Raw genomic sequence first — 19636 nt, forward strand, 5'->3', positions numbered from 1 at the left:
ACACTTTGATCTGAGCATCAACACAGGGAGAGGGAAAAGTGATATTCCCACTGCTTTTAAGTCCAAAAGCAGGAAGCTTATGGCCCCTCAGCACCTGCCTGTAGTCATATGGTGGCAGCTTCACCCCAGGGACACCTCAGGGATCGCAGGAGACCCTCACTGCTGGCCTGGTGGGCCCACACCAGACTCAGGGTCTCCAAAGGAAACACACCCTGGCTTCACTGGGCAGAGTGGTGGAGGAGAGGCTGGGGATCCCTGAGCCCATCCCAAGGATGCCCCCCGTGCTCAGTGCCTGCGCTGTCACCACTGTAACCAACAAGAGGAAACCACAGTGCTGAGGCTGCGCCTGCCGGGGCAGCTGCGGTTTGCGGGCTGACCGCAGCCCCTGCCACCACCGGATGTCTCCCACCCACAGCTGTGCCTCAGTTTCCCTTTCTGCACTGATACACAGGGACACTTGCCTCCAAGCTGGGGACAGTGGTGGTGGCACAAGCACTGCTTTCTGGGGAAGGGCACGTGTTTGCAATCTGGCCTCAGCTCTGCCGCTGCACCCCGGTGTGGCCTGAGAGTAACCCCAGGGGGTGACAGGAAATGCCGTGAGGGGGATGGCGGCCAGGAGGCACGGGCACAGTCAGGGGCACATTCCTGGCCTGTCTCCACACGCACCACTTGCTCACTGGCCTGCAGCTCTCACACAGGCCCACTCATTGCCCACTTGCCCATGACCTCACTGGCTGCAGGCACCCCTTGTGTCCCTTCCTTTGGCTCTCTATGTGCTCTGGCTCTCACACGCCTGGGGAGCAGCACAGGTGTCCGTGCAGCTTGTGCATGTCCATAGGCCCTGTGCCCCCACGCAGCCCCATGTGTGCCTCCCACAGCTCCCAGCTGCAGCCGCCCTCCCAGCCTGCTCCCGGCTCTCTGCAGATGATGGCAGGGACTGTGGTACAGCATACAGTGATGCCAAACCCAGGCTTACCAGCTGTTGGGCTGCCCATGGGCCATGTAGCCAGGCTGCTCAAACAGGCCAGACAGGCAGCTGTGGTGTGCCCTTGTGTGCCAGGGTGTGCCATGTGAGCCATTGCACCTACAGCTACCCATTACCTGCCCCTTGTATGCCCCTGCTATACACACCATCCCCATTACACAGCCCAGAACTCCCCAGTTACCTTACTGTTAACCCTTTATTGCACACCCCAGAACTCCCCAGTTCTGGGGTGCGCAATAAAGGGTTATCCCCAGTTACCTTACTGTTACCCTTTATTGCACACCTGCTAGACACCCATTAACCTTTAATGACCCTTTATCATTACACACCCATTGCAGAGCCTTTTTCCTTCATTTACACATTGCATATAGCTTTTGTTACACACCAAGTGCAGGCTCACTACAACACCTGTTGCACACTCTTCAGTGCACACATCTGTTGCACGCCTGTTCCACTCCCCTTACCCTTTGTCGCAGTTGGTCACACCCCTTGGCCGGTATCACAGCCCCTGGACCGGTATCACACCCGTTCCGCTCCTTTTACACACGCGTACCTCACCCTGCGCCCCCGTGCCCGCCCCGCCCCGCGCCCGAGACCCCGCCTATTTCCCCGCCCCTCGTCCCAGGCCCCGCCCCCCGGGCGGGCGCAGCCAATGGGGGCGGGCGGAGCGGCCGGGCCGGGCGCGCGCGGCGCTATAACGATCCCTACGGCGCCGCCGCCGCCCGCGCGCCCCGGCCCCGCCGCCCCCGGCCCGGCCCGGCCCTCGGCCCCGCACCCGGCCCGCTGCGGCCGGAGCGGCCCCGCGGGAAGATGAACTACCTGGTGAGCGGGGACACGGGGGGAGGACAAGGGGGCGTGCGCGGGGACAGGTAGGGCGCGGGGGAACGGCTGCTGGGGGGCCCTGTTGGAGGAGAAGGATGATGAAGAGGAGGAGGAGGAGGAAGGCCTCAGCCCTCTCACCGCTCGGCCCGGGCAGGGCCTCTCCTGTGCGGCCGATCCCCCTGGCGTGACCTTGGCCGAGCTCCCCCGCTCCGAGACGGCCAGGCCTTGCCTGCTCCCCTCCCTCCTGGCGGGGCAGGGAGCTGCGGGACTTGTGGGGGGCCCAGCAGGGCCAGGGGCCTCCCCAGGCCTCCGCCCCACCGGGCGGGGCGGCACCGGCGGCGGGCAGGGCCGCGGGACAGCCGGGAGTCCGGCCCTGCCATCCCGGGCGGGCCGCGACCCGTCCCGCCGCCGCGGCCCCGAGCAGCGCTGGCAGGTGCCGCCGGGGCCCGGCTGGGGGACCCCGCGGGGTGGAAGGGGCCCGGGCCTGACGACGGGTGCCGTGCGATGGCCACGGCCACGGCTGACTCACCGCCCCGGCACTTCCTCCCAGTCGGCGGAGGGAAGGGGCGGGAGAGGCAGAGGAGGCCCCCCGAAACCGGGGAGGCGGAAGGGCCCGGCCCCTTCCCGGCACCACCTCTGGGAAGGGTGGGTTTTGCTCCAGCGAGGAATCCCGCGGTGGCTGGAACGGGGAGATCCAGCTGGCGGGAACTGCGCGGAGAAGCCCCCGGCCCGCGGGGCTCCGTCCCGGTGCTGAGCTGCCGCCCGCCGGGATGACGCCCCACCGGCCGGCGGGGCCCGGCTCACCGCCCCGGCGCGGGGCTCTCTTCCAGAACGTGCTGGCCAAGGCGCTGTACGACAACGTGGCCGAGTCCCCGGACGAGCTCTCCTTCCGCAAGGGCGACATCATGACGGTGCTGGAGCGCAACACGCAGGGGCTGGATGGCTGGTGGCTCTGTTCGCTCCATGGCCGGCAGGGCATCGTTCCCGGGAACCGCCTCAAGATTCTCGTGGGGATGTACGACAAGAAGCAGCCGCAGCAGCAAGCGCCTGCCCCGGCACAGGGGCAGGCACCGCCGCAGCCATCTGCACCCCAGCCGGCTCTGCCCTTCCACCACCAAGGGGGCTACACCCCGCTGTCGCCCGCCTCGCAGTACACCTCCATGCACCCTGCTTATGCACCCCAAGGGGACAATGTCTATCTGATGCCAGTCCCCAACAAGGGACAGCAGGGTCTGTACCCGGGCTCAGCACCCACTGGACAGTTTCCTTCTGCCCCAGCTAAGCAGCCTTCCACCTACCCAAAGCAGGCACCTCCCCACACCTTCCCCAACCCCGGCCAGGAAATCTACCAGGTTCCCCCCTCCCTGGGCCAAGCAGCAGAGGCGTACCCAGGGGGCTCTGCTAGTCCCCCCCAGGATGTCTACCAGGTTCCTCCTTCAGCTGGTCAGGCTCAAGAAATCTACCAGGTGCCACCGTCATTGGACATGAGGAGCTGGGAAGGGCACAAGCCCCAAGGAAAGGTAGGATGGGGAAACTGGACTTGGGAGTGTGTTGTGTTTGTGGGGTGCTCTGTGGTCCATGGGTACAAGTGGGTGGCACAGCTTGGGCTTCTCACCTTGGTACACTTGGAGCAGGCAGCCCATGTGCCCATTGCTGGGGTTGTGTGGGCATCCTTGCCCACACTGCTGGCAGGAGTGGGCGCACTGGGAGAGTCCCTGCAGTGGCTGAGGTGCCCTGGGTGGTGTGAGCTGCCCCTCTTGGGGCTGGCACAGCATTCAGCACTCTGGTCCTTATGGTCTCTTATGTGGGCTCTGCTGGTGTCACCCAGGGCATGGCAGTGTGTTTGGTATGGGCACAGAGTGTTGGTATCCCAAGAGCTATTTTGGGATGCTGGGTTCTGGAGCTGTGGAAGTAGCTGTGGTACCCAGCACAATGCTGTGAGGTTTTGTTCCTCTGGGAGCGCGCACAGGAACAGACAGGCAGTGCCAGCGTTTCGCGACTGTGCCAGGCAGCCTGCCAGTACTTGTAGGTACAAGGGGCAGGGTGAGGCACCAGGCTGTCCCCAGCATGGAGCCTAACGGCTCCATCCTGGACACCAGCCTCCTTCTGGCTCTGCCCCTACCCTGGAACGTCATCCCGGGGAAGAGGAGTGAGGTGCTTTCAGTATCGTGTTTTCCAGGAAGGCTACTCCAACTCACCCCTGGGAAGCAGCCAGGGAGGGGAGGGAGCTGCCAAATCACAGCCAGGGCACAAGGAACATCCGAAAAGGAAGAACCAGCCCAACACCTCAGCCCTCCTTGGCACTGGTTGGGCAGGGTGCCATTACCCTCCGGGTTTGGTTATTTTCCGCTCTGGTGTCACCATGAAATGACCCATTCACGTGCAGAGCTGTGGGTAGGGAGGGGTCTCCAGGTGTTGGCAGATCCCGGCCCATGCCTGGATCGGCCGTTGCTTTCTGCATGCCACGGCTGTGCCGGCCGGGCTTTGTCTCTCGCTGAGACTATCGCCGCTATAAATAACCGGTGATATCATCCCGTCCCCGGCACCGCCGCACACCCGGCCGGGGAGCGCCCTCCCGTGGCACCGGGCAGACCCTGATTCCAGGCAATCCAGTACGGAATCCAAACCATCCTCTCTCTGGCCCCGTTGCTGGGTTTTGGGGGAACGATGCAGGGTGGGAGATGCTCGGTAGTGCCCACATCATGTCTTTTCCCTCTTTCCAGGTGCTGGTGCCCACCCGTGTGGGCCAGGTGTATGTCTATGACTCCCCCAAGGGTGAGCAGGTTGAGTATGATTTCCCTCGCCACCTAATCTCCACGGGCTCCCAGGAGATCTACGATGTGCCACCTGTCCGAGGAGGGGTCCCGAGTCAGTTCAGCCAGGAGGTGAGGCTGCTTGGGGTGTCAGGGGCATCTCTGGATCTGCCCTTAAGAACGGGTCACAGCCTGAGATCCATACCAGGCTAAATTGCACCCAAAACTATGCTTTATGGACCTCAGTGCCACTCCTGAGCACCTCCACCATTCTCAGCTGGTCCCTGAGAGCAGGTGGATGGCCACACCATCTCTCTGACACATCCTCCTGTGTTCCCCCTCTCCAGGTCTATGACACTCCTCCCATGGCAGTGAAGGGTCCCAATGGGCAGGACCCAGGGCAAGAGATCTACGACGTGCCCCCCAGTGTAGAGAAGAACTTGCACCAAACTGTAAGTGCTGCTGGGAAGCTCCCAGCTTCTTTGTGTAAGAATGACAAACAGATCTTTACAGGGAGAAAAATAATTTACTAAATCAGTCTCCCCAGAGATGTGATGATGTCCCTGGCACTGGAGGCTTTCAGAATGCCAAGGAATGGGTTGCTGGATGTTCACATCCAGGGGATGAGGTTGGACAAGATGTCAAAGTCCCTGCCAACCTGGGCTACTCTAGGATTTTTTGATTCCTGTGCCAAAGGGCAGGGGCATCCCTGAGGTGGATGGCTTCATCCCAGTGCCCACCCAGTGATGTCTTGGATGCTCCTGGGAGGGGAAGGTGGATGCCCTTGCATGCCCTGCAGCTTGGGGCAGCCAGCCTGTGCCTCCACACCTGCCCCAGGCCAGCTCTCCCAGCAGTGCTGACAGTGCCACTGCTCTGCCCTTGCAGGTGTACGATGTCCCCCCCTCAGTGAGCAAGGACGTGCCCGATGGCCCAGCGCGGGAGGAGACCTACGATGTGCCACCTGCCTTTGCCAAGCAGAAAGCCTTCGACCCCTCCCGCCACCCCCTGATCCTGGCCCAGCAGGAGCCCTACTTGCCAGAGGATGTCTACGATGTGCCCCCGGCAGCTGGGAAAGGTGCTCCTGAGCTGCCACTCTCCCATGAGATCTACGATGTGCCCCCCAGCCTCAAGAAGCTGGGGGGATCCAGCTTCCCCTCCCAGGAGGTGTACGATGTGCCCCGGGACCTGCACGCCCCGGGCAAGGGCTCAGTGGACACGGAGGGCGAGTACATCTACGATGTCCCACCACAAGTAGACCGCGAGGCCAAGGGTGCTGATGCCAAGCGCCTCTCGGCTTCCAGCACAGGCAGCACCCGCAGCAACATCTCCACATCCTCGCTGGACGTGGTGCCTGTGAAGGAGCCGGCTAAGGGAGCCGGCAAGGAGTTCTCCCTGGACTTGGATGCCGCCATGGAGACACTGGCCAAGCTCCAGAGTGGCGTCAGCAGCGCTGTCTCCTACCTCATGTCCTTTATCAGCACCAACTGGCGCAGCCCCGAGCACATGGAGGCCAATGCTGCCAACATCCGTGGGGCAGCCGAGGGCGTCCGGACGGCCCTCCGGGACCTGCTGGAGTTTGCCCGGGGGGCAGTGGGCAATGCTGCCCAGGCCTCTGACCGCTCTCTCTACACCAAGCTCAGCAAGCAGCTGCAGAAGATGGAGGAGGTCTACCAGGCCCTGGCACGGCACGGCCAAGCGCTGGACGCTTGCCACTGGGCCCCCAGTGCTCTGGCCAGCAGCAAGCCAGGCACAGATGACTTGGAGCACTTCATCATGCACTCACGTGGTGTTCCTGATGACACTAAGCAGTTGGCTTCCTTCCTGCATGGCAATGCCTCCCTTCTCTTCAAACGGACAAAGCCGGCGGGGGACAGTGGTGGCCATGGGCCCCCTCACCCCTCCGACAAGGCCAGCAGCATCCAGTCACGGCCCCTGCCCTCCCCTCCCAAGTTGCTGGCCCAGGAGTCACCTGATGGGCCCTACGAGAACAGCGAGAGCGGCTGGATGGAGGATTATGACTATGTCCATCTCCAGGTGGGCACGGGTATGGGGGCTGCTTCCCACAGGGAGTGTTTATGATGGTAGCTCTCTGCCACAGGGGGAATTAGGCAGCTCTGCTTCTACCTATGTTTTGCTCTTACCCTCCAGCTTGAGGGCTTTGTGGACCAGGGATGTCCCAGGGCAGGGGGGGCTCTCTGGCAAGGCTGATGTCGCTGACCCCTTCCATGTCATGCCCCTGCAGGGCAAGGAGGAGTTTGAGAAGACCCAGAAGGAGCTGCTGGAGAAAGGCAACATCATCCGGCAGAGCAAGGACCAGCTGGAGCACCAGCAGGTAAGGGCACTGGGACAGGCAGGTGGGTGCTGCTATGCACAGGGCCCCATGTCTTGCTTCTGTTGTAACCTCTGCTGCTGGTCTGACCACAGCCTTCTTCCCTGGATATTCTCATGGTGCATTCTACCTTGCCTTCCATACCAGTGCTGTGCTAGTAAAGAGGGGAGTAGGCACTTTGATCCTGGAGAGGAGCCTAGCATGGCTGTCCTGGGGCTGGTGCTGTCTCTCACTGTGTTCCCTGGGGCTGGTGGCTCCATGGAGGGGAGCAGGTGCTGGCTCAGTGGCCACCCTGCCCCATGCCTGTCTCTCCCACAGCTGAAGCAGTTTGAGCGGCTGGAGCAGGAGGTGACGCGCCCCATCGACAATGACCTGTCCAACTGGAGCCCCCCCCAGCACTACAGCCCCGCGCGGGGCGGGGGGACACTGTGTCCTGCTGACCGCCAGCTCCTCCTCTTCTACCTGGAGCAGTGCGAGGCCAACCTCACCACGCTCACCAATGCTGTCGATGCCTTCTTCACTGCTGTCAGCACCAACCAACCTCCCAAGATCTTTGTGGCCCACAGCAAGTTTGTCATCCTCAGTGCACACAAGCTTGTCTTTATTGGGGACACGCTGTCCCGCCAGGCCAAGGCCCAGGACGTCCAGCACAAGGTGATGCACTACAGCAACCTCCTCTGTGAGATGCTCAAGGAGATCGTGATGACCACCAAGGCAGCTGCGCTCCACTACCCATCTCCTTCCGCCTCCAAGGACATGGTGGAGCGTGTCAAGGACCTCGCCAACAGCACGCAGCAGTTCAGGATGGTGCTGGGCCAGCTGGCAGCCATGTGAGGGCCACTGTCCCCTCTCTCTGGCCCCCAACCTTCCCCAGACACGCATTCCCCTCCATGCAAGTCCTCTCCACCCGGTGTAAGCAGACATGTACATAGAGACTCCCACGCACACCGGGGGGCTGGGGCTCTGTGGGAATAGAGGTGAGGGGCTGCAGCCATCATACCCCTTCCTCCTCCCTCTGGCCAGGGGCCAGGAATGGTTTGAGCTGGGCCCGTAATGAAGCAAAGCTGGGAGATGGATCTGTGTCCAACTCCTTCCCCACTGTCCTCTCTCCATACAAACCCGGCAGCCAGTTCTGGGCTGAAGGGCATGGGGCCAGGTCCCTGGTGAGCCAAGGATGTGCCTGGCAATTTGAGATGCCCTTTGTGATGCTGTGGCTGCTCTGCTCTCGGGTGGACTCTGGAGAACTCCACGGTGGCCAAGAGATTCTAATGGTGTGGAAGCCATCCCCTGTGATGGTGGGACAGTGTGACAGAGATGGGTTGTACTGTCCCCTTGTGTGCTGGAGGCTGGGGATAGGGGTCCCCAGGGGGGTTAGGGGTGGTGGAGAGCTGCTGGGGCAGGAAGGGGCTAACTTGTGCGTTCTCACGTCTCGGGTTGTGCTACAGTACCAGCTGTAACCGAAACGCGAACCGAAATTGGTGCCTTTTGAACACAGGGGAAGCTTCCGCTGGTTCCCGGAGCTACCACGTGGCAGCCCCCTCCAAAACTTGGCCCCAAGTCCCTCAGCAGTATAAAGATTTGCCTAGAAACACCCCTTATCTCCTGGGTATCTGCCTGTACCTGCTGGGGTGAGGGAGAGGCCCTGTGGAAGGACTGGGGAGATCCTGTCCTCCTAAAAAAACTCCTAGCCTTTGGAGACTCCTGGTGCACAGAGGGTTACTGGGATGCAAGGGATGGGCCTAAGAGGGTTGGGGGGAAATGAAGGGTGGTATTGCAGGGCATTGGGGTCACATGTCGCTAGAACCAGTATCAGATGAGTGTCCCTCACAGCACCTTGCCAGAGGCCATGGTCACCATGGGCCCTATGGGTTTGGTGTGGCAGAGACGATGGTAGCCCGTGACCCCAAGCATTCCTGGTCCTGGCTATCCATCCCTTACAGAACCTCAGGAACCATGGCACCCTCTCTGCTACTGCCCTGGAATCAGCACACCAATGGACACCCACAATCAGTAGCTCCTCAAGTATGTCCTCATCACCAGCCCCTACATTGCTGTCACCCCCAGCCCCATGATCCCCCTGATGCCCACGGTACCGACAGGGAACCAGAGCCCGGTGCCACGCAGGTGCTTATTGAGGGCCTTGCGGGTGACACCGGGCTCCACCGTCACCGAGAAGTCCTCGAGGCTCAGCTCTGCGATGGCGTCCATGCGGCTCAGGTCAAAGCAGACGCCGCCCTGGCACAGGGGCACCCGGGGCTGTGGGCATGGCCGGGCACCCAGAGCCCCTGGGGGTCAGAGGTGCCGGGGCAGCCCATACCTGCACGGCATTGACGCCTCCTTCCAGGCCGGTGCCCGTGCCGAAGGGCACCATGGGCACACGGCAGCGGTGACAGAGGGCTGCCAGCTCCTGCACCTGCCCCACCGCCTGGGGCCACACCACCACGTCCGGGGGGGCACAGCTGGGGCACAGGCAGCACCATTGACCAACTGACTTGACCCTCCCCATGGCCCTTGCCCAGCCTGGCACTTGTCACATGCCCCTTCCCTTCCCCACGGCCCCTTGTCTACCCAAACATTTCCCATTCCCAGACCCGGCCCTTCCCGGATGACCCTTCCCCTTCCAAAGGCTCTTGCCTTCCCCACCTCTTCCCTTCCCTATGACCCTTCCCCTGGTCCTTCCCCTGCCCAGGGCTCCCAGTCCCAGGGGCACTCACGGGTGCATGGACTCATCGTGGCCGTGCTGCTCCCGCACCGCTGTGGCCGTGGAGACATTGGGGGCCCCGACCACGGCCCTCAGGGCCTCCACGAAGTCAGGGGGCAGCGAGGGCTGGGGGGGAACAACGAGCACCCGTCAGGGATGCCCTGGGGAGGGTCTGACCGCGGGCACGAGGCCGAGTGGCCACGTCAGGAGCTGAGTGGCCTTTGGAGCCCCGGCCCCACCTTGGAGCAGCAGCTGCGGCGCCCCAGGGCTGCCGCCAGCGCCAGCACCCTCCGCAGGGCCATGTTGCAACGGGACAAGGACGGGAACATGGGAACTGCACAGGACCGGGACATTGCCCTCCCCCGCAGCCTGTCTGGCCCTCCCCCACGCTGACACCTTAAGGTGGCTCCAGCCACACGCCCGTGTGTCCCTGCCAGAGGGACCTGGGTCCCACCAGTGCCTGTGCTCGTGTTCCTGTGCTGTCCCCTGCCTGGGCCGAGTCACTGCGTTCACCATGGTCCCACCATCACAGGTGTCCCCATGCCTGCTCAAGTATCCCTGCAGCAGGACAGGGGTCCATGACCCCATAGGAGACCACATGTCTCCACACACCTCCCTTCCCAGAGAGGAGTCACCATGTCCCATTGCCCATCTGTCCCCATTCCCAGTCAGGGGTCCCCATGCCCCCTGTCCCTCTGTTCCCGTGCGCAGCCAGGTTTCTCCATTTGGGCACAGGAGTCACCATGTGCCCCTGTCCATCTGTCCCCATCCCCAGGCAGGTGTGCCCAAGTCCCCCTGTCCATCTGTCCTCATTTCCAGCCAGGTGTCCCCATGCCCCTGTCCATCTGTCCCCGTTCCCAGCCAGGTGTCCCCATGCCACTCAGCACTCCTGGACAGGTGTCCTCCTGCCCAGAGAATTGACCCCAGCCCACCGCATGCCCCCACCCTCAGCCGGGGGTCTCCCGGCCACCCGCCTGCCCCGTGCCCCGCTCCCGGGCCTCCCGGCGTGGTGACAAGGACACAGTGTGCTCAGGGGGTGGCAGCGTTTATTGCAGGCCTCAGTTGGCCTCCAGGATGGAGTCGATCCAGTCGCGGAGCTTGGTGACGCGGGCGTACACGCCGGGAGTCTTGGTGTCGCAGGTGCTGCTGCCCCAGGAGACGATGCCCACCAGGTTCCAGGCGCCGTCCTTCTGGCACACCAGCGGGCCCCCGGAGTCGCCCTGCACGGGGCAGCGGGTGAGCGCCGGCCCGGGGCCAGCGGGGCCAGAGGGGGCAGCGGGGGCCGGGGGCACCTACCATGCAGGAAGAGGCTCCGTCGGCACCGGCGCAGACCATCACGTCGCGGATGCGGAAGCCCCAGAACTCCTTGCACTGGGCGTTGGTGAGCAAGGGCAGAGCCACCTGCTGCAGCACCGCCGGAGTGTGCGCGGCTGCGGGGAGAGGGCAGCGTCAGCGCCGGCACCGGCACCGGGAGCGCAGCGGGAATGGGGAAAGGGCTGGGACGGGGAGGGCGGCACCCTGAGGATGGTGGAGATGGGGACAGGATTGGGTCAGGCTTGGGGAATGGTGATGGGATGACGAATGGGACTGGGACAAAAATGGGCATACGGGGATCTGGGAATGGCATGGGGATTCGGATTCAGATTGGCATGGGGACCGGATGGGAGATTGCCATGAACATTAGGATTCCGATGAGGACAGGGACTGACCATATGGATGAGGAAGGGGACAGGCAAGACAGCAGACAAGGACGGGGATTTGGATGAGGCAGGGGACAGGAATGGGGATGGGGACAAGAAAGTGCAGTCACCGTTGGAGTCAGTGAGCCCCCAGCCAGTGGTGACGCAGGTCATTCCCCCCGGGAATTCGTCAGTGGCCTTGGGCAGGCAGACGGGGGACACGCGATCCGACAGCTGCGCCGGAGTGGCCAGTTTGATCAGGGTGATGTCGTCATGGATGGTCAGCATGTTGAACTTGGGGTTCTTGAAGACCTGAAGCACGCAGCACTGCTCTCAGCACCTGCACCCCCTGCCAGGGTGCCGGGCACTGGGCACTCCACAGGGATCAGTAGGGACCTTGGGGACCAATGGGGGCTCCGGGGGTGCTCCTGTGGGTCCCGTGATGGCAGGGTGTCTGAGCTGCCGGGCCCAGTCCCTGGGACACTGGGGAGCAGGGACACCCCAGGTCACGTCCCCTGCCGGGATGAAATGGACCCTGAGGCCTGAGCTCCTATCCCTTGGGAGTTCCTGGGAACATGGGGACATCCAGGGCACCTGACCTGAAGGATGAGTGGGAGCAGGGACACCCCAGGGGACTGCAGTGCAGGGATGTGGGACACCATGGACACCCCGGGGAACCCTGACCCTCCGGAGAAGGGGACCCGGGGACTCCTCAGGAGCACAAAGCCCGGGACAAGGGGGACCCGGACATAAGCCCCCAGGCCGCCTGTGGTGGCCATGGGATCCCGCAGGCACACGGACCCCGCCCCGCAGGTACCTTCTCGATTTTCAGTTCCTGCTGATCAGGGCCGGGGGCGTCCTGGTCGTAGGCGCCCACCACCACGGTGTCGGTTTTCCTGGGCACAGGCAGGCACTGAGCACGGCACACCGGCACAGCGGGTTCCCAGGGCACCCTGTGCCCGTGCCCAGCCCCGGCCCGGCCGGCAGCACAGCCGGTGCCTACCTGACGCCGCAGTGGGCAGCGGTGACCACCCAGTTCTCGCTGATCAGGGACCCGCCGCAGAAGTGGAAGCCGTTGTTGCGCTGCCGGGGAGAGCTGCCCTCAGCACCCGGCACCAGCGCCGCCACCAACGCCGGCGTGCTCCGTGCCCGGCCCCCACACGGCACCCACCCCTGCCCCCGGCCCGCCCCGGCCTCTCACCTGCAGGGACACCTGCCATGGCCAGGACCCTGCCACCGCCGCCTCTCCGTTGACGATGCGGTTGTAGCCACGGATGACGGGTGTGATGGCGGGCACGCCGCAGTCTGCGGGGCACAGGCGGCCGTGGGACGGCGGCTCCGGCCACCCCGGCCCCGTGTCCCCTCCCCACCCCTCCCGCCCGCCCCTCCCAGCCCCGAGCCCACCCCGCCAAGCCCCACGACCCCACGCACTCTCAGGGAGGGCGGCACGGGCAAAGCCCGCCAGGGCCAGGCAGCTCAACACCCACAGCAGAGCCATTGCCACTTGCGAGGACTGACCTGCCCGGCACCCGCTGGCTCTTATATGCACCCCTGGGCACCTCCCTGCTGCCGCTGGCCTTGCCACCGTGGCCTTGGGAGATGGCGTGGCAGCTGGTGTGGTGCTACTGGCACATTGCCAGTACTGGAAACTTCTCACACAACTCTTTCCTGTCCCAGGCACCTGGACCTCTGGATGAACCCCTGTCTGGGTGGCAGTGGTATGGTGCCACCGGCATATTGCCAGTACTGGAACCTTCTCACCAAACTCTTTGGTGTCCCAGGCACCTGGAGGTCTGGATGAACCCCTGTCTGGGTGGCAGGCTGGAAGGGCTGTACAGACCCAGCCCTTGGTGAACTCCATGGTCCTTCCGAACTCCACAACTCCATGACAAATTGTGCGGGCAGCCTAGAAAAACCCACTGTATCTTTGGCTACAACTGCAGCATCCTGAGCAGCACATCAAGGGAGGGGATTCTGCTCCTCTACTCCACTATGCTGAGACCATGCATGCAGTGCTGTGTCCAGCTCTGGGACCCCAATTATGAAGGACATGGGCGAAATGGAATGATTCCAAGGGCATTTAGGAGCCAGCATTTAGTCCAGGCCAGCGCTGTCCCACAGCCATAGCCAAGGATATTGGCTCCAGGTGCCACGTTCCCAGGCCATTTCCTGGGAGAAGTTCCAGCTGCCACGCCATCTCCCAAGGCCACGGTGGCAAGGCCAGCGGCAGCAGGGAGGTGCCCAGGGGTGCATATAAGAGCCAGCGGGTGCCGGGCAGGTCAGTCCTCACAAGTGGCAATGGCTCTGCTGTGGGTGTTGAGCTGCCTGGCCCTGGCGGGCTTTGCCCGTGCCGCCCTCCCTGAGAGTGCGTGGGGTCGTGGGGCTTGGCGGGGTGGGCTCGGGGCTGGGAGGGGCGGGCGGGAGGGGTGGGGAGGGGACACGGGGCCGGGGTGGCCGGAGCCGCCGTCCCACGGCCGCCTGTGCCCCGCAGACTGCGGCGTGCCCGCCATCACACCCGTCATCCGTGGCTACAACCGCATCGTCAACGGAGAGGCGGCGGTGGCAGGGTCCTGGCCATGGCAGGTGTCCCTGCAGGTGAGAGGCCGGGGCGGGCCGGGGGCAGGGGTGGGTGCCGTGTGGGGGCCGGGCACGGAGCACGCCGGCGTTGGTGGCGGCGCTGGTGCCGGGTGCTGAGGGCAGCTCTCCCCGGCAGCGCAACAACGGCTTCCACTTCTGCGGCGGGTCCCTGATCAGCGAGAACTGGGTGGTCACCGCTGCCCACTGCGGCGTCAGGTAGGCACCGGCTGTGCTGCCGGCCGGGCCGGGGCTGGGCACGGGCACAGGGTGCCCTGGGAACCCGCTGTGCCGGTGTGCCGTGCTCAGTGCCTGCCTGTGCCCAGGAAAACCGACACCGTGGTGGTGGGCGCCTACGACCAGGACGCCCCCGGCCCTGATCAGCAGGAACTGAAAATCGAGAAGGTACCTGCGGGGCAGGGTCCGTGTGCCTGCGGGATCCCACGGCCACCACAGGCGGCCTGGGGGCTTATGTCCGGGTCCCCCTTGTCCCGGGCTTTGTGCTCCTGAGGAGTCCCCGGGTCCCCTTCTCCGGAGGGTCAGGGTTCCCCGGGGTGTCCATGGTGTCCCACATCCCTGCACTGCAGTCCCCTGGGGTGTCCCTGCTCCCACTCATCCTTCAGGTCAGGTGCCCTGGATGTCCCCATGTTCCCAGGAACTCCCAAGGGATAGGAGCTCAGGCCTCAGGGTCCATTTCATCCCGGCAGGGGACGTGACCTGGGGTGTCCCTGCTCCCCAGTGTCCCAGGGACTGGGCCCGGCAGCTCAGACACCCTGCCATCACGGGACCCACAGGAGCACCCCCGGAGCCCCCATTGGTCTCCAAGGTCCCTACTGATCCCTGTGGAGTGCCCAGTGCCCGGCACCCTGGCAGGGGGTGCAGGTGCTGAGAGCAGTGCTGCGTGCTTCAGGTCTTCAAGAACCCCAAGTTCAACATGCTGACCATCCACGACGACATCACCCTGATCAAACTGGCCACTCCGGCGCAGCTGTCGGATCGCGTGTCCCCCGTCTGCCTGCCCAAGGCCACTGACGAATTCCCGGGGGGAATGACCTGCGTCACCACTGGCTGGGGGCTCACTGACTCCAACGGTGACTGCACTTTCTTGTCCCCATCCCCATTCCTGTCCCCTGCCTCATCCAAATCCCCGTCCTTGTCTGCTGTCTTGCCTGTCCCCTTCCTCATCCATATGGTCAGTCCCTGTCCTCATCGGAATCCTAATGTTCATGGCAATCTCCCATCCGGTCCCCATGCCAATCTGAATCCGAATCCCCATGCCATTCCCAGATCCCCGTATGCCCATTTTTGTCCCAGTCCCATTCGTCATCCCATCACCATTCCCCAAGCCTGACCCAATCCTGTCCCCATCTCCACCATCCTCAGGGTGCCGCCCTCCCCGTCCCAGCCCCTTCCCCATTCCCGCTGCGCTCCCGGTGCCGGTGCCGGCGCTGACGCTGCCCTCTCCCCGCAGCCGCGCACACGCCGGCGGTGCTGCAGCAGGTGGCTCTGCCCTTGCTCACCAACGCCCAGTGCAAGGAGTTCTGGGGCTTCCGCATCCGCGACGTGATGGTCTGCGCCGGTGCCGACGGAGCCTCTTCCTGCATGGTAGGTGCCCCCGGCCCCCGCTGCCCCCTCTGGCCCCGGGCCCCGGGCCGGCGCTCACCCGCTGCCCCGTGCAGGGCGACTCCGGGGGCCCGCTGGTGTGCCAGAAGGACGGCGCCTGGAACCTGGTGGGCATCGTCTCCTGGGGCAGCAGCACCTGCGACACCAAGACTCCCGGCGTGTACGCCCGCGTCACCAAGCTCCGCGACTGGATCGACTCCATCCTGGAGGCCAACTGAGGCCTGCAATAAACGCTGCCACCCCCTGAGCACACTGTGTCCTTGTCACCACGCCGGGAGGCCCGGGAGCGGGGCACGGGGCAGGCGGGTGGCCGGGAGACCCCCGGCTGAGGGTGGGGGCATGCGGTGGGCTGGGGTCAATTCTCTGGGCAGGAGGACACCTGTCCAGGAGTGCTGAGTGGCATGGGGACACCTGGCTGGGAACGGGGACAGATGGACAGGGGGCATGGGGACACCTGGCTGGAAATGAGGACAGATGGACAGGGGGACTTGGGCACACCTGCCTGGGGATGGGGACAGATGGACAGGGGCACATGGTGACTCCTGTGCCCAAATGGAGAAACCTGGCTGCGCACGGGAACAGAGGGACAGGGGGCATGGGGACCCCTGACTGGGAATGGGGACAGATGGGCAATGGGACATGGTGACTCCTCTCTGGGAAGGGAGGTGTGTGGAGACATGTGGTCTCCTATGGGGTCATGGACCCCTGTCCTGCTGCAGGGATACTTGAGCAGGCATGGGGACACCTGTGATGGTGGGACCATGGTGAACGCAGTGACTCGGCCCAGGCAGGGGACAGCACAGGAACACGAGCACAGGCACTGGTGGGACCCAGGTCCCTCTGGCAGGGACACACGGGCGTGTGGCTGGAGCCACCTTAAGGTGTCAGCGTGGGGGAGGGCCAGACAGGCTGCGGGGGAGGGCAATGTCCCGGTCCTGTGCAGTTCCCATGTTCCCGTCCTTGTCCCGTTGCAACATGGCCCTGCGGAGGGTGCTGGCGCTGGCGGCAGCCCTGGGGCGCCGCAGCTGCTGCTCCAAGGTGGGGCCGGGGCTCCAAAGGCCACTCAGCTCCTGACGTGGCCACTCGGCCTCGTGCCCGCGGTCAGACCCTCCCCAGGGCATCCCTGACGGGTGCTCGTTGTTCCCCCCCAGCCCTCGCTGCCCCCTGACTTCGTGGAGGCCCTGAGGGCCGTGGTCGGGGCCCCCAATGTCTCCACGGCCACAGCGGTGCGGGAGCAGCACGGCCACGATGAGTCCATGCACCCGTGAGTGCCCCTGGGACTGGGAGCCCTGGGCAGGGGAAGGACCAGGGGAAGGGTCATAGGGAAGGGAAGAGGTGGGGAAGGCAAGAGCCTTTGGAAGGGGAAGGGTCATCCGGGAAGGGCCGGGTCTGGGAATGGGAAATGTTTGGGTAGACAAGGGGCCGTGGGGAAGGGAAGGGGCATGTGACAAGTGCCAGGCTGGGCAAGGGCCATGGGGAGGGTCAAGTCAGTTGGTCAATGGTGCTGCCTGTGCCCCAGCTGTGCCCCCCCGGACGTGGTGGTGTGGCCCCAGGCGGTGGGGCAGGTGCAGGAGCTGGCAGCCCTCTGTCATCGCTGCCGTGTGCCCATGGTGCCCTTCGGCACGGGCACCGGCCTGGAAGGAGGCGTCAATGCCGTGCAGGTATGGGCTGCCCCGGCACCTCTGACCCCCAGGGGCTCTGGGTGCCCGGCCATGCCCACAGCCCCGGGTGCCCCTGTGCCAGGGCGGCGTCTGCTTTGACCTGAGCCGCATGGACGCCATCGCAGAGCTGAGCCTCGAGGACTTCTCGGTGACGGTGGAGCCCGGTGTCACCCGCAAGGCCCTCAATAAGCACCTGCGTGGCACCGGGCTCTGGTTCCCTGTCGGTACCGTGGGCACCAGGGGGATCATGGGGCTGGGGGTGACAGCAATGTAGGTACTGGGGATTCCTTTAGGCCTGGGCATTGTGGGAGTGTTGGGGGTCCTGTGGTGTCCACAGGTATGCTCTGCTCCCAGGGGTGCCCATGTGAATGGGAATGTCATGGCCCCATTGCTTTTGGGAGTGCCCATAGTTTTGCTGCTGTCCGAGTCCCAGTGGTGTCGATGTGCGATCCCCACCTGCCTCCCCTGCTCATCCCCTGCTTGCAGACCCTGGGGCTGATGCCTCGCTGTGTGGCATGGCGGCCACTGGTGCCTCGGGCACCAACGCCGTGCGCTACGGCACCATGCGCCCCAACGTGCTCAACCTGCGCGTGGTGCTGCCCGACGGGCGCCTGCTCCACACTGCCGGCCCCGGCCGCCAGCCCAGGTGGGCGCTGGGGGGCTGGGGGGCCATGCTGGGCCGGCCCTGTGCCAGGTGAGTGCCCGCTCACCAGCTCTGTGCAGAAAGCGGGCAGGCCGGCTACGACCTGACCTCGCTCTTCGTGGGCTCTGAGGGTACCCTGGGCTTCCTGACCCAGGCCACGCTGCGCCTGCACCCACTGCCTGAAGCCACCACTGTCACCATCGCCTCCTTCCCCAGCGTGGGGGCAGCCGTGGCCTGCACTGTCCAAGTGCTGCAGGCCGCCGTGCCCGTGGCCCGCATTGGTGAGTGCCCGCAGCCAGAGATGGGGGTCCGGGTGCCAGTGCTCGAGTCCAACACTGCCTCCTCCCACCCAGAGTTCCTGGATGAGGTGATGGCTGATGCCTGCGGCCGCTTCAGTGGGATGGGGCTGCCAGTGGCTGCCACGCTCCTCCTGGAGCTGCACGGCTCCCGGCGTAGCCTGGCTGAGCAGCAGCAGCAGACGGGTATGGCTTGGAATAGGGAGGAGGAGGGAGTGTCTGGGGCTGGGGGCCATGATGGACACCCAGGGATGAGGGATGGGTGCCCAGGGACAGGGGGATCAGGGTTTTCTGAAGTGAAGCATAGTGCTGGGGGGCCATGATGTAGCACTGGGGTGAGTGATGGATGTCCAGGGCATGGGACAGTGGGACCAGGAGTATCCCAGGATGTGGATGGGTGCCCAGGATGAGCACTGGAGGCCCTGGGTAAGGGCTGGGTGCCTGGGGGTGCCGTGGGTCCTGTCCCAGAGCTCCTGGTCACCTTCAGAGGAGATTGTGCGACAGAACGGTGGCTCCGGCCTGGCCTGGGCGGAGGGGCAGGAGGAGCGGGAGCGGCTCTGGTCCATGCGCCACAATGCCTGGTACGCTGCCCTGGCCCTGCGGCCCGGCTGCCAGGTAGGCACAGGGGTGGGGATGATGGCAGCAGCGCCCATGGTGCTCTGAGTGCCACAGCTCTTCCCTCCCTGGCCCAGGGCTACTCCACGGATGTCTGTGTGCCCATCTCCCGCCTGCCTGACGTGGTGGTGGAGACCAAGCAGGACCTGCAGGCCTCCAAGCTCACCGGTCAGCAGGGTCACAGCCTCCTGGGACAGAGGGGAGTGGGGGGTCACCATCCTCCATGCCCCACCCCATCTGAGCCGTGGCCTTGCAGGACCCATGGTGGGACACGTGGGCGATGGCAACTTCCACTGCATCCTCATCTTCAACTCCCAGGACCCGGAGGAGGCCCAGCGCATCCACGCCTTCACCCAGCGCCTGGGAAGGTGGGGCCAGGGTGCTCTGGGGGGCCGGGGCTGGACGGACAGATGTCCCCATCCCCTGCCCTTCCCTGTCCCACAGGCGGGCGCTGGCAGCAGGGGGCACCTGCACTGGGGAGCACGGCGTGGGGCTGGGCAAGCGGGCACTGCTGCAGGAGGAGCTGGGCCCAGAGGGCCTGGACACCCTGCGCTCCATCAAGGCTGCACTCGACCCCCACAACCTCATGAACCCTGGCAAGGTGCTCTGAGGGGGAGCACCAGCACTGAGCTGGCACTGGGGAGCCTCAGCCCCTGGAGTCAAGGCCAGGGTGGCCGTGCTGCCTGCAGTGCCACTGTATGTGTCCCTACAAATCACCCCATCCCCACTTCTGGGGGTCAGGGATCCACAAACCCCCAATAAAACCCTTTGGACTCACACTGTCCGTGTGCTGCAAAGTTGTTTAGACGGATAGGAACACCCAGCCCCTTCCCAGGAGGCCCCAGTCCCAGACAGCACACACAAGGCAGGGCATCCTCAGGGTCCCACCTCAGCCACTTCCCCTGAGCTGCAGTGCTGCTGGTGCCAGGTGGGAGCTCTCTGGCACCTGCTGAGC

General features: G+C 64.5%; 5 protein-coding genes across 8 annotated transcripts; 3 read left to right on the plus strand and 2 right to left on the minus strand.

Annotated features, from left to right (window-relative positions):
- The first annotated feature begins 1722 nt into the window (after positions 1-1722).
- On the plus strand, positions 1723-8480 carry BCAR1 (BCAR1 scaffold protein, Cas family member). Of its 2 annotated transcripts, XM_036390379.2 has the most exons (7): positions 1723-1807; positions 2638-3327; positions 4531-4692; positions 4908-5012; positions 5446-6594; positions 6803-6892; positions 7208-8480. In XM_036390379.2, exons 1-7 carry the CDS (start codon positions 1796-1798, stop codon positions 7721-7723), a joined length of 2724 nt encoding a protein of 907 aa, XP_036246272.1. In that variant the 5' UTR covers positions 1723-1795; the 3' UTR covers positions 7724-8480. The 2 variants fall into 2 exon arrangements, with proteins under 2 accessions (XP_036246272.1, XP_036246271.1); XM_036390378.2 differs by lacking the exon at positions 1723-1807 and having other exon boundaries at positions 2532-3327.
- A 452-nt stretch (positions 8481-8932) lies between these two features.
- Positions 8933-9905, minus strand: LOC118691386 (probable D-lactate dehydrogenase, mitochondrial). The gene is made up of 4 exons (XM_036390552.2): positions 9830-9905; positions 9604-9716; positions 9207-9348; positions 8933-9124 (listed from the first exon to the last, which is right to left on the minus strand). The coding sequence occupies exons 1-4, from the start codon at positions 9890-9892 to the stop codon at positions 8933-8935; spliced, it is 510 nt and encodes a 169-aa protein (XP_036246445.2). The 5' UTR covers positions 9893-9905.
- Positions 9906-10619: 714 nt separating this feature from the next.
- Positions 10620-12767, minus strand: LOC118691265 (chymotrypsinogen 2-like). 2 transcript variants are annotated; one of them, XM_036390398.1, is made up of 7 exons: positions 12719-12767; positions 12471-12574; positions 12273-12352; positions 12087-12165; positions 11401-11581; positions 10887-11020; positions 10620-10810 (listed from the first exon to the last, which is right to left on the minus strand). In XM_036390398.1, exons 1-7 carry the CDS (start codon positions 12765-12767, stop codon positions 10649-10651), a joined length of 789 nt encoding a protein of 262 aa, XP_036246291.1. In that variant the 3' UTR covers positions 10620-10648. The 2 variants fall into 2 exon arrangements, with proteins under 2 accessions (XP_036246291.1, XP_036246290.1); XM_036390397.1 differs by having other exon boundaries at positions 12701-12767.
- An 800-nt stretch (positions 12768-13567) lies between these two features.
- On the plus strand, positions 13568-15713 carry LOC118691260 (chymotrypsinogen 2-like). Of its 2 annotated transcripts, none has more exons than XM_036390389.1 (7): positions 13568-13634; positions 13761-13864; positions 13983-14062; positions 14170-14248; positions 14754-14934; positions 15315-15448; positions 15523-15713. In XM_036390389.1, exons 1-7 carry the CDS (start codon positions 13568-13570, stop codon positions 15682-15684), a joined length of 807 nt encoding a protein of 268 aa, XP_036246282.1. In that variant the 3' UTR covers positions 15685-15713. The 2 variants fall into 2 exon arrangements, with proteins under 2 accessions (XP_036246282.1, XP_036246283.1); XM_036390390.1 differs by having other exon boundaries at positions 13568-13616.
- A 677-nt stretch (positions 15714-16390) lies between these two features.
- LOC118691362 (probable D-lactate dehydrogenase, mitochondrial) lies at positions 16391-19461 on the plus strand. The gene is given in 10 exon segments (XM_036390528.2): positions 16391-16504; positions 16618-16730; positions 16986-17127; positions 17210-17351; positions 17614-18051; positions 18124-18252; positions 18554-18681; positions 18759-18849; positions 18938-19049; positions 19126-19461. Coding segments are annotated over 10 exon segments (1575 nt in total). The 3' UTR covers positions 19292-19461.
- The last annotated feature ends 175 nt before the right edge of the window (positions 19462-19636 follow it).

The sequence above is a fragment of the Molothrus ater genome, chromosome 12, assembly GCF_012460135.2.
Source record: "Molothrus ater isolate BHLD 08-10-18 breed brown headed cowbird chromosome 12, BPBGC_Mater_1.1, whole genome shotgun sequence".
NCBI classification, from domain to species: Eukaryota; Metazoa; Chordata; class Aves; order Passeriformes; family Icteridae; genus Molothrus; species Molothrus ater.

What these genes read in the sequence shown, in the direction of transcription:
- BCAR1 (XM_036390378.2), top strand. Translation starts at nt 2,578, where the DNA reads ATGACGCCCCACCGGCCGGCGGGGCCCGGCTCACCGCCCCGGCGCGGG. An exon ending in CGAGTCAGTTCAGCCAGGAG is followed by an intron (nt 4,693 to 4,907) that starts GTGAGGCTGCTT and finishes CCCCCTCTCCAG; the next exon opens with GTCTATGACACTCCTCCCAT. An exon ending in ATGACTATGTCCATCTCCAG is followed by an intron (nt 6,595 to 6,802) that starts GTGGGCACGGGT and finishes ATGCCCCTGCAG; the next exon opens with GGCAAGGAGGAGTTTGAGAA.
- LOC118691386 (XM_036390552.2), bottom strand. Translation starts at nt 9,892, where the DNA reads ATGGCCCTGCGGAGGGTGCTGGCGCTGGCGGCAGCCCTGGGGCGCCGC. An exon ending in GCCGCAGCTGCTGCTCCAAG is followed by an intron (nt 9,717 to 9,829) that starts GTGGGGCCGGGG and finishes GTTCCCCCCCAG; the next exon opens with CCCTCGCTGCCCCCTGACTT. An exon ending in CACGATGAGTCCATGCACCC is followed by an intron (nt 9,349 to 9,603) that starts GTGAGTGCCCCT and finishes CCTGTGCCCCAG; the next exon opens with CTGTGCCCCCCCGGACGTGG.
- LOC118691265 (XM_036390397.1), bottom strand. Translation starts at nt 12,767, where the DNA reads ATGGCTCTGCTGTGGGTGTTGAGCTGCCTGGCCCTGGCGGGCTTTGCC. An exon ending in CCGTGCCGCCCTCCCTGAGA is followed by an intron (nt 12,575 to 12,700) that starts GTGCGTGGGGTC and finishes TGTGCCCCGCAG; the next exon opens with ACTGCGGCGTGCCCGCCATC. An exon ending in ACGGAGCCTCTTCCTGCATG is followed by an intron (nt 10,811 to 10,886) that starts GTAGGTGCCCCC and finishes TGCCCCGTGCAG; the next exon opens with GGCGACTCCGGGGGCCCGCT.
- LOC118691260 (XM_036390389.1), top strand. Translation starts at nt 13,568, where the DNA reads ATGGCTCTGCTGTGGGTGTTGAGCTGCCTGGCCCTGGCGGGCTTTGCC. An exon ending in AGGAACTGAAAATCGAGAAG is followed by an intron (nt 14,249 to 14,753) that starts GTACCTGCGGGG and finishes TGCGTGCTTCAG; the next exon opens with GTCTTCAAGAACCCCAAGTT. An exon ending in GGGGCTCACTGACTCCAACG is followed by an intron (nt 14,935 to 15,314) that starts GTGACTGCACTT and finishes CTCTCCCCGCAG; the next exon opens with CCGCGCACACGCCGGCGGTG.